This window comes from Papaver somniferum, chromosome 2 (assembly GCF_003573695.1).
Source record: "Papaver somniferum cultivar HN1 chromosome 2, ASM357369v1, whole genome shotgun sequence".
In the NCBI taxonomy this organism is placed as follows: domain Eukaryota; kingdom Viridiplantae; phylum Streptophyta; class Magnoliopsida; order Ranunculales; family Papaveraceae; genus Papaver; species Papaver somniferum.
In genome coordinates, this window is record NC_039359.1 from 117,705,626 (window position 1) to 117,717,736 (window position 12,111).

At 37.7% G+C, this 12,111-nt stretch overlaps 1 protein-coding gene across 2 annotated transcripts in view; it reads left to right on the forward strand.

Annotated features, from left to right (window-relative positions):
• Positions 1 to 12,111, forward strand: part of LOC113348928 — a 70,309-nt gene that overhangs the window by 1,502 nt on the left and 56,696 nt on the right. The window contains exons 2-5 of one of the 2 annotated variants that reach the window (XM_026592841.1): positions 548 to 627; positions 714 to 747; positions 842 to 1,282; positions 1,381 to 2,089. In XM_026592841.1, the coding sequence (XP_026448626.1) occupies positions 548 to 627; positions 714 to 747; positions 842 to 1,282; positions 1,381 to 1,677 (852 nt within the window). In that variant the 3' untranslated portion in view covers positions 1,678 to 2,089. Of the gene's footprint in view, positions 1 to 547; positions 628 to 713; positions 748 to 841; positions 1,283 to 1,380; positions 2,090 to 12,111 lie in introns of those variants that run through there. The other variant, XM_026592842.1, reaches the window with a different exon arrangement.

A 12,111-nucleotide genomic window follows, 5' to 3' on the forward strand; every position in this document is an offset into this window, starting at 1 on the left:
AATACTCCCATGCTTGTGAAGCTTGTGTGCTGGGGCTACATCAAAGATGGTTCATGGAACCGATTCCCCTTCCTTTTTTGTATATTCCCTTTCTTGTGGGTATCGAAAAAACATACCTTTTCTCTTTTGATTTAAGACCTACGGCTATGCAAACAATCAATTGCCCTAATGGGCGGCTCTACTGATTCAGTAGGCTTAATGACTTGTAACAACCATTCACAGATCCCATGTAACGACGGCTTTGGTTGGGGATTAGCTCTTGTCCAGTAGAGGGGTTTCTTGTATTGGCGGGAATATCTCTTTGTATTTGAATGGAGTTACTTGGTGTTTGAATGGTAAATGTACTGAGTGAGCTCCTTTTTGCTCATTCATTGAAGTAATGCTATCCTTACGATTATGTCTTGAATCTAGCTTGAACCAATTGGTGTTCTCTTCGCGGTTCTACATGTGAACAGAAATTGATTTTGTATATCATTCTAATTCTTTAATGTCAATGCCTGTCCATACTAACTGTTTGTGAATTTTTCTTTCGTTTGGTGTTCTGAAGGTGTTCAGGAATGTTAATAGCCCACTGATGAGTTCACCATTGAGCACAAAATTCACAAGTTTGGGCAGTTGGGCTTACTGGTGATTATGATTCTTTCCCTTTGCCATGAATGTTACTGCAACTTCTTATTTATTAAATTGATTTTATATTTTTGTTTCTTCTCCAGCTCAAAAGCAGATCACAATGATCCAGTTGCGCAGGTTAGTTGTTTTTTCCCCTTTTGGATTGTTGTCATCAACAATCATAAACTTTGATTTTATGTTTTTCTTATTGTATAATGATATCATGTAACAGAACCAAACTAAGTCCAACCTAATAAAGGTAGTTTTCAAGTATGTATGCACGAATGACGTATTTCAAGACGACGACAGTAGGCCCATCAAGCCTGTAGTAAAAAAGGTACTTGAGATTCCCAGTGGGCATACATTCTTTGAATACAGAGAAGGAGATGTCGTGGGGTGGTGTAACTTGAACGATTATTTGCACTCATATCTCGTGAAAGCTAAGGAGGCTACAGAGTCAGCCAGTGGACAAAGAGTATCAGAGTATCGTTTTATAGAAGCTTCACTTTTCAAAGATCGTATAAGAAGTATAATGGATAGTGTAACTGATGTTTTTGATGTAAAGTGCATGATGGATAATATTGAGAAACCTAAAGAAGCTTTTCCCAATGGCAAAAACTCAAGATGCGGACTCAAACTCGATCTTGATGATATATTCAAAATTCGTATTTGGGTATGTTACTGTATGCCATATTGTCTATCTAATAGAGTGTATTGTGATGTTTAGATTTCGCTACTACTAACCGCTGCTTGCTTCAATTCCTTTCTTAGGAAATAATAACAGGCGGTGATAAGCGCGTGCTGGATATTATTGTGTCAGAGTTAAAGAAAAATGGATTTGATTTCACAGAAGATCCAGTAAAACTCCAGAAAATTGAGGAAGCAGTTGAGAGGGCTATGACACGAATGACAAACGGGATCAAGCTTAATCTGCCAGTTCCTGCTGGTATACCTGATATGAGTGCAACTATCAGTTGGGGTAAATATGTTGGTCCACCTATGGTGAAAGCTATCAGTGTGGCCCCAACTGAAGTAGTCATACGTCTCATACGCCTTGGACGGCGGTGATCTTCTTCGGTGTTCTTGTTTTAAATACAAGAAACGGATCAGTTAGCTGGAACACTGTACCTGTCTTTTGTTTATTGAGCTTGTAAGTATTGAATACTCCAGTAGACCAGCACTGAAGTTTGCAACTGCGTTTTCATGGAACACAGTGAAGACATGTTTTGCGATTTCTAGGTGGCTGCTAATCTCTTAAAACTTTTTCCCAACTGGTTACTGCTATCCTTCAAGATCCATTGAAAATCTTTGTTCAATCTGTATTCATGGGAGCAGTCGTGTGTATGTTTTTTGTTTTTTCTCTTGGAATTTGATAGTTTAAATCTGTAAGTCTTGTTCCCAAAACCTCTAATATTGATAATTTCTCTTTTAGTGGTTCAGAATTGAACTATCCTCTAATTTTGAGCTAGTGTACAATTAAGACTTGTTCCCAAATCCTCTAATATTGACAGTTTCTCTTGGAGTGGTTCATATTTAAAGACTTGTTCCCAAAACCTCTATGTCCGGAAACAAATCAATGCGATGCGATGTGACTGCAAAGCTTTGTGTTGGATAAACAATTTTTTTTCTTCTTTTTATACGAGAACTGCGCAAACCCCTAACCTATAATTTGGGAGTTTGACCCCTAGCCAACTGGCTTTTCCCGTTGGATAAATTTTTCTTGGCTGAAATATCAAATGTTGCAGCACTAGGGCAATTCCTATGGGATGGGCGTATGAATTTTATCTCACCATGGGCTCAACAAAAGAGAAAAATGGCTTGGGAAACAAAGAAACTTATTTGTTAGCCCATTAAGGTTCTTGATCAGCCGAGCGTCTCTTGTGAAGCCGTGCAATTAAAAGCAATGTACCAGCAAATCAACAAGAGCCGCGCGGCTCAACTAAATCCCTGAGCGGCTTCAATCAATCCGTCAACGGATAAATTTGAATTGATTCTTCCAACGACTCTAATTCCCCCTATAAATTCAGCTCTTTCAACTCAAAATTCACACTAATTTCTCTTTATTCAATATAATCTATCGAAAGATGTCTCGACCCTTGTTAGTTCGGCAAACTCAGTATACTCAAGAACAAGATTTAGCTATTTGCAGAAATTATGTGTTGTTACAAAGAACAATATCCGGGTGTGATTCTGGGTGGTTATTTACGAGAAGTTCTGCAGTGACACTCGTAACCCGACTTGTCGTGCTATATGGGACATAAAAATTCGTTCTCAAACAATTAAGAAAGAAATAAGTGAGTTTGCAGCTTTAACCATGCAAGTCAATCGATTTAGACCGAGGATGAAACTGATGCTGAGATGGTAAGACGATCTTTAGATAAATGGTGAAGATGGAAAAATATGGTATTTCATTTTCAAGATTGTTTCGAAATCCTTAGGCAGTTGAACATGTTCAACTCCTTCTTATTAAATGTTGTTCACCACCGAGTACGTCTCAATGAAGATGGTCAATTACAAGTCTTTCGGTTGTTTAACTGAGTTAATAAATTAAATGGCACTTTCTAACTAGAAGTAATTGTAATATTTAATTTATAATATGTAATTTGATTTTAACAGAAAACACTACTTTTCATTAATTAAAATTAGAATTACATTAGTAGCGGAACTAAATGTTACAACTCTTCTAATGTCGATCATCATTGCCTTCTTCACCTTGATTTCATTTTCCAAGACCCAGAATACTTCCACTTGCCAACAAACTTGAGAATTGACATATATCTGTGTAATTTTGAAAAACAGAAACGGGTGGTAGTAAAGGAGAAGTTGCTACAAATGTAGAAGAGGTTGCTTGTGGTGGTTCAACAGTATAATAACCGTGAGTCCGATTCCAGGGCGAGTATGATGTTGAAAGGTGTCTCAAATATGGTTGAATTACTTGATGTTGGGAAACATGCACAATTTGGTTTTCTGTATCCGGCACTTCGTGCCATGATGCATTGCTTCTAGAAGTACTGTCGTAATGATCACGACCATCAAGAATCATAGTTAGGCTCAATCCAAACATGGTATCTGTCTACCATCTCTGAACCACTTGCAAGTGCAATCTTGCCATTTGTTGATTTATCCAATACAAATTGTTAAGCGTTGTCTTTAATTGATCTTCACCAGCCTCCACATTGTAATCTGGATAGGTACGTATGATGGCTGTCATAAGTGCAATCATATTAATAATCTTATTTCCACACAATTAACTGGTAATATAACGGAAGTAAGGATCGTTCCGACGAAGAGAAATGGGTTTTAGTTGTCAAAGTGTCACAAAGAGGGGTTTTGTTTTAGATTTTCAAGCAAAATAAAATAATCAAAGCAAATAAAGTTGTATTGTATCAATAGAGAGAGATATGATCGAGAAATCCTTCTTTGTTAATAAACCATCAATGAGTTATTATAGTTGCCTACTCGTCGTTAATCATAGATTATCACCAACCGTGTAATAACAACTAGATCAGTGTTATCCCCTAAATTTCTTATATCACTGGATACAAAAGTTCTCGCCTACCAGATTTTATTCACCTAAACCACCTAGTAGTAGATCACTCAAGTTGTAATTTAGTCGATTGCTTTATCTTTTGTGAATTTATAGGTTGATCCTACTAGTTAGACTCTTAGATCAAGGTCCACTTTTTAGTGTTGTTTATACACACAATCGCTCTACAGAATCCCTCTGTAAGGTTTTGTGTTCTCTACTTGTGTACAAGTTATTCGACGATTACTTATCTCCTAACTCAATATTAGCAATAGATTGAATCAACAAATCAATTTAGTTGGCCACCTAAACAATCTATCAATCAATCATAAATGTTCATTATAGTATAAACAAACGATAATCATATGAAGAACTTCAAAGTAGATCAATATAATAACTCAAATCTTGTTTACAACTTAAAATTCATCCTCAATCAATAGGTGTTTAGCTACTCATGGATGTAGAAACATCCATGATATACATATGAGAAAAGTTTAGAGATATCGTTACGATTGAAGAACCGCTCTGAAACCCTATCTTTCGATCCATGTGATGTTTATCCTCTCCAAGACTTACAATTTCGTGATCTTTGATGATCTTCCATTCATGACCTAATACCTCCTATTATAGGTTTACATTGCTTGGCCTTCACGTATTTAGTTCGGTTCAAGAACCCGACCCAAAAATATGAAATAACGACCCCAAACGTGACCTTAGGACTTCCAAGGTATGAATACACGTTTTCTTACTTGCTAAGTATGCGTACCAGTACGCATACTACAAAATCCATCAGAAATTTTCGGACTTAAAGTATGCGTACCCGTTTGCATACTTTACTGTCTTCGGTATTCGATAAAAAGCTTGTTTTGGCCACATTTTCTTCATCCAAACTCGGAATGACCTCATTCTTTTTGAATTATTTTCCTCTTTCAATTATCTTCAAAATGGTGATGAGAAATCCTTAATTTGAATGAGTTAAGATCGATCTTTGGCCCTTCTCTTGATTTTGAGCGTTTTGCTCCTTTTCGTCGCACTTCTTCCACTTCTCTTGGACTTGGGTGCTTTGATTCTTGGAATGCTTCTCTTCTTAGCTCTTTTCAGCACTTTGTAGCTCCTTTTTTGGATGATTCACCTAATAGAGGAAAATAAGAGAAAACAAGAGTAATAATACGAAAATATGCAAGAATAATAGCCAAAACAAGTATGGAATGGACACTAAAATCATATGAATTCTGCACTTATCAACGTACCATAGTTGTCGAAACTATCGGGATCGTGATTGGCTCTCCTTGTGAAGTTATACTTGGAAACTCCCAATGTATTTCAGGCATATTTGATGAAGATGATGAAAAACTTCCATCTGTGGTGGGGTAAGTCATAAAACATGGTTCTTCTGAAGGCGGTTGTCTAACAACGAAGGTCATATCCCAACCCATACGTCATAACGCCGGGAAATCAAACCTATAAATGTGCATGTTGTGAACACCTATTATAGGTTTCTCAATCGTCTGGTGCCATTGAAGGTACAATGCTTCAGTAATATGCACTTGAGCCCTTAATTCATGCCTCTCCCATATCCGTTGTCGCAACCTATATATCAAAATCTGATTCATAAACTTGCATCGGTCTTTGGGGGTTGATTGCAATTGCAAAAATATATCGTAACTGTAAAGTAGTCTTTCTCCCAAATGCCAAACACCATTGTTCATTTGTAGGGTATAAAAAAAAACTTTCTAGAGTGAATAATGAAGAATAGTTTGTACCTGCTGATCGCTGAACTTAGACAATCATTGTAAGGATGAACAACAACATTTCTGCGATCCGTGTTATTTTGTTGATACGTATTAACGAAAGCGCCCCTTCATTACCAGTATCTTTTTTGGAGTTATTCTTGTAGTACATGTTCATAATTAGGACTTAGATGCACTACTTTCGTGAGAAAAAACAAACATCGACAAAAACTATTCTCTAGGCCAGTTACGAACAAAGATCCTTGGGATCGTTCCTAGTAGAGATCATTGTTTAAGCGACCAGTTCTACTAAAGATCTTGTCGAATCACTTTTCAACTGCGAAACAAGTTTCGTAAGTGTACTTCCTTAAACTATGTAGTTAAACATAATTCGAAGGTATTCATTCAACCGAAAATTCAACATGCTAAATAATAACAAGTTACCAATTAGTGTTTGTAGTTACCTAAAATCAGTGAAAGGCTAAAGTGGGATTCTAGGGTTTTAAAAAGGTGAGTCACGGGAGGTTGAGCACGAACAGTCTTCGCCTAAACCACACACAGTGGCCATTAAATGACTACTTTAGTTACTGGGAAGCAGGCTTAGGGCTAGTTTTAGGGAGGGAAGCAGATGAAGAGAGAGATCAGATAATTCTAGGGTTTGAAGAAGAATTACTCTGAGAGTTTATGAGAAAGTTATATGTTAGCTTGGAGAAATAGATGACCTCTTTATAGCTGCATTCTCTAATCTCAGGTTGGTGAAGATAGGGATTGATTATCGTGCGGAGCACTTTTCCCGTCTCTTCAGGAATAATAGAGATAAACTAGGCTGAGTTTATCTCGTTATTACACCTCTTTTGCTCTCTTCCGCGGTGAGAAACAGGTCGGGTATTTTTCACACGTTCCTTAGACCGCCAGACCAATGCCCTAATTGATTTCCCTTATTTGTGTGAAGATGAATTAGCCTTTGTGATGATGTGTTGAGAGAGAGAAATATTTTGTTTAACCTAGTTGGTCAAGATAGAGAGATACTCTATGATTTGTGAGAATGACTAGGATGAGTCACGTGAAAATACATGGAATGCCTCAGAAATCGTGTGTAGAGTGTGAGATAAGCTGAGTTTGATCTCCCTCTCTCCATAGACAGTCACATATGTCATGTGGAGACCGTATTATTGCTTTTGAGTCCTTTTGTTGAGCATGTGGAGCTCAAGGGATCTTATCCACGTTTTTATACAGACATGTACAGTAGTCATGAGTGTGTTTGAGACGCTGAGAAATAGGCTTGAGACCTAGGTGAGGCTTATTCTTGAGTCTTATACATGTATAAGACTCTTCAGAAGAGATGGCTCAGCTCGGATGAGGCAATTTGAGGCTTGGCTGTCGCGACTAAAGGCTTTCTGAGATTTAGCTGACGCGACCGAGGTAGTCTGAGACTTGGCCGACGCGACTGAGGCCATATAATATTTGACAGACGCGACTAAGGCCTTCAGATATTTTGCTGACAGGACTAAGGCCGTCTTAGATTTGGCTGACGCGATTGAGACCTTTTGAGATTTGGCCGACGCTATTGAGCCTCTTCATAGTCATATAGCACATGTTTGAGAGAGAAAGGAAGGCTTGCACGCCTAATAGCGTCTTTGCGAGACTTTGGCTCACTTTTCTTTGACCGACATATCTTGAAAAGATGTGCTAGTAGTCAATTATGTCTGTATAATGGGGACGACATGACCAGTGTATCTCGAAAGGATGTTCTACGAGTCTGTCGAAAGGTGCCAGAGGTAGAATTATCATCGTATCTCGCAGGGATGTTCTAGGAATTATTCGGAAGCCTCCGTAAGTCGAATCAAAGCGTAGAGTAGACATGACCAGTGTATCTCATGATGATGTAATATGAATCAATCATTAATCTCAAATAGGGTGAGTCGTGCTTACATGAGACATGTATGTCTCCGCTCTGGGTCATAAGTCCGTCGGGGAAGTTTTCACGCATCTACAGAGCCTACATGACCAGCATTATCTCGACGAGGATGTCTACTAGGAATCATGACATCATAACCAGCCGTGTCTCGCGAAGACATGATGGAATTATAGTTGTTCTGGTTTATAAGTCTGCCGGGGGAGTTTTACGCTCTACAGAACCTACGTGACCAGCAGTATCTCGTCGACGATGTACGCTAGGAATCACGTCATCATGACTAGCAGTGTCTCGCGGGGACGTATACTAGAAATCGTTGCTATGGGTTCCTTGAGGCCAAGGGATTAATCTCTCCCGTGAGAGTTGAGTTTTGTCCTATGGTCTTGAAATGACACTTTTTCCCCTTTTCCAAATTTCACCATCTACATTAAGTCCCCTACTCAGAGTAGAACCTTGATTGTTTTATGATGAGTATATAAATGGTGACGAATCGTTCAGATGCAAAATTACAATCCACTTGTTCTTTTAGACTTGTAGAGTCCCTGAATCGATGCTTAGAATGAATGAGGCAGTTAGAGAACATAATATTCATGTGTATGAGGCAATTAGAATGAATGGATGAGGCTTTGGTCGGTATCTGGGCTGTATTAGGGCCTTCTTCTTTGAAAATAATCGAAATTGTGAAATAAGGGTATTTTGGTCAAAATCCCTTATGAGCTCGTTTTTTTGAAGAGTGATTAGATAAAAAGGGTTGAGAGTGGTTTATATTACCGTCCAAGTGAATGGGGATATGCTCGACTCCCTCTATTTTATGAGAAATCCTTTTTTTTTGTCAAATTCTTAAATTTAGGGCTATTTTCGTCAAAACCCTAATTCTCTTCAACTTTGGTGCTTCCGAAAAATGATGAGAGAGTAAGTGATGTTCCACTAGCCTAAGAGAGCATCCATGCGTGTGGGATGGGATTGACCACGATTTTGAGAGGTTTTGAAAGAAAGGACACCCTAGGTTTCCTTATTTGAGCCAAATTCCTTTAATTTCCTCTTTTGGCTCTAATTCCTTTTCCTATTGTTTGATGGCTTCCTTTATAGCTAGTATTGAAAATAGAACTATTTTCCAACTATTTTTGGCATGAATGGAGGTCGTTCCATCCTTATTCCACACGTTCTGTTTGTATTAGGACTCTTCGTCTGAAAACTTCAGTTTTGAGAGACTTGCGTAAAATGGCTGTAAACTCTGATTTGAGTCCCCGGCCCAAAATGTTAAAGGTAATAGGATAATATTTCTATTGCAAAAATAAATTCCGTGTTTTTTTGGCCAATCATCTCCGTGTAAGTATCCCGAAATTCCTTATGGTTTGTCATCAGTTTTCAAGTCTTCACGCTGGAATGTACAAATGTCTGTGTCCGAAAGGAGTCCTTGATGCGTTTAAAATATTGATGTATTAAGACTCTTAGGAAACAATTCAAGGTTTTTTTGGTTGTTGCGTCGTTCGGTATAGCATCATTGTTGCTTCTCGAAAAAAAGGACTGCACATTCTCGGTTCAACGTGTTGCGAAAGAAAAATATTTTCCCTAGTTACATACTTTTACTTCACCTTATATTTTTATAGATTTAACATGTGTTTGTTCAAAAGATATCAAAAACTTAGGGACTTTTCTAGATCCATCTCCTTCTACCCTTATAGCCCTCTAGGACCTCAATACCCACACGCTGTTTTGTATGGACTATATATTTCGTGTGGGATTCACATGAAACCTTGACCTTACACTGTATTATGTCGTGTCCAAGGGAAAGCAGTGAAGCCAATGAGTCCAGGAAAATAAGGAAAACCCATTCTTTAAGGCCAAGGGGGACCGACTCGGAGCTCCTCAACTCAGTGATTAAATCGCTGACTGACTCACTTCTCGAAGACTTCTTTTCACAATTTTATTTTATAATCCTAATACAAACATGATCTAGTTTTTGTATTCTGTTTTATTCCTCTAATACCAAATCTTTCTCTGTTTAGATTTTTAGCTTCTTTTAACATGAATCCCTAAGATAAATCTGATGATGATTTAATCTTCTTTTAATTTTTTAACAATATCAATTTTTAGGGTTTTTATTACGATAAATCTTCTGAATCTTTGTCACATTCTCAATTTTCTATGTGAATTTAATCTTCTATCGCTATTATAACATCTGACTAACAACTTTTAATCTGATTTCAATATACTTTTAATCGTTTTCTTCAAGATGATTTTTTATCTCCCTTCTTTTGTTTCAATCCTAAAGTGCATCAATTTATAAATCAATTTAAGATACCTAGTATCCTTATTTTCCCCTTTTACATGATTTATCTTTTCTCGCCTCCCAAAACCTGATTGGCTGGTGCTAGGGTTTTTTGCACGGCTCAAGTGCGGAAGGTGCAAGATCAATTTGGGTTATTTCTTAGACGATGGTGGAAGTTCTGATAGTCTAGTGCCTTAATTCCACGATTTGTCTCAGTTGATGATTAACAGTTTCAACAAGTTAAGTTTGTTGTCTCATAGATGAAGATTATTAATAATCAATTTCAAATTTTTTCCTTCCAAGAAATAATAATTACTTTGAATCCATATTCGTATCAAGACCAGTCCAAGTTTAGTCTCACACTTAATTAGTCTCAGTTTGTATCAAAATTCTTGCATGATAAACATTTGGCAAAATATTCTAATGCAGTGTTTAGTTCTCCTTATTTATTATAAGTTCCATCTTCTGGTAACAAAAAATCCTAACACAGTGCAACAAAACAAAAACATCTTTGTCCTTCCCTTACTTGCATTTATTTCATCTTATATCCAATCTTATAAGGAATAAAACGTGTCAAGTATTGCAAAACTTTCAGCGCAACTAGCAAAGAGTTGCTTTGTGTCTCAAAAAACCACAAAGCATGTCACCTTAAAAATAGAATCTTTTGCTCTCATTGGTTATATCTATAGAGAGGACACAACAATAAATAGAGGTGGTTTTATCCCCTTGAGCCAAAATGTGTCCGTGGTGTGCTTATACGTTTTTACCCTTAGTTACGAAGAAAGCATTTCTTCTATTAATTATTCATGTAAATATAAAACCATGTAAACTCGTTAATATCCTTGAAGACGTGGATTAGTTTTATTGAAATAAGGGTAGGGCTATAGTGGTGAGGACGGGCTTCTCTTTTTGTGAGGCTTGACGCATTCTTGTCGAGCAAAACCCTAGTCGTGCTTTGTATACGTCTTCAAATCTTGTATTTTTGATATAGTTTTTCTAACTCCTTCCTTGTTTGTAGGCTCAGGTTATGAATACGATTCGAGAAAAACATGTTGATAATAGAGTGGATGACCTTATCTTTTTCGATGGATCTAGTGTGCAAAAGTCTCCAATTATCAGTAACTCTAGTGTTGGAGAATCCGAAAAACGTGAGACAGAGCGCGTTGCCGGTTATCCTATTGTTGGTGTTGACTTTGTTACCCATATTGAACTTCTGACTTCAGATGAGACACTGATAGACGCATTTATGCGTCTATATTAGTCTCAATTTTCTGTAATATTAGTACTCGATTTTGTTTATTTTGATATTTTATGTCTTGTAGGTGTTTTTGGAGAAATAAGTATTTGCGACGAGAATAATGAAATGGGGTTGGCCTGGTATTTCCATGTATCAGCAACCACAATGACAAAATGCAACTGGCCTGATATTTTCATATATCAGCAGCATTCGCGGCCAAGGAACGATGCTAACGGAAACAGAGAATTATCCTCGTTTATTTGGTCGAGCACTCTGAAAAGTTACTTCTGGAGAAGCACCTTATCATTTCACAGAGTGGTCAAATGGGGCGACGTGTCAATGTCTACACCACATCTCATTTTCTTATCAAACCAGAAGAATATTTCTAAGTAGCTGCTGTCGAACCAAGGCAAGGGTACTGAAGAGAAAGGGGGGATGGACCGGATTCATCCTTGGACAGAGTTTTATGGAGTTTTCAAGCCGGTAAACTAACTGAAATATAAGCGGATGCTGCTGCCAGTTGGGTTGTTGAACGGTGAAGTGAATCATGATTTCAGGTGGAAATTCAGAGGAGAAACTGATGCTGCGAAGAGTATAGATGCATGTTGTTGGCTGTGGACAGAGTCTGGTGTTTATATGGCCTGAAAATGGGTTGTATGCAGATCGTGTTTGCATGAATGGAGTCGAGATGGTGGTACAACAGAAAAAGTGGAGTTTATATAGTCGCTCGAATGGGTTACATGTCTAGGTCTAGGAGTTGGCTGAGTTTGATTGTCAGTAGTTGTTGGTTTGAACAGAGATGGCAGGAGGGAAACAGACGTA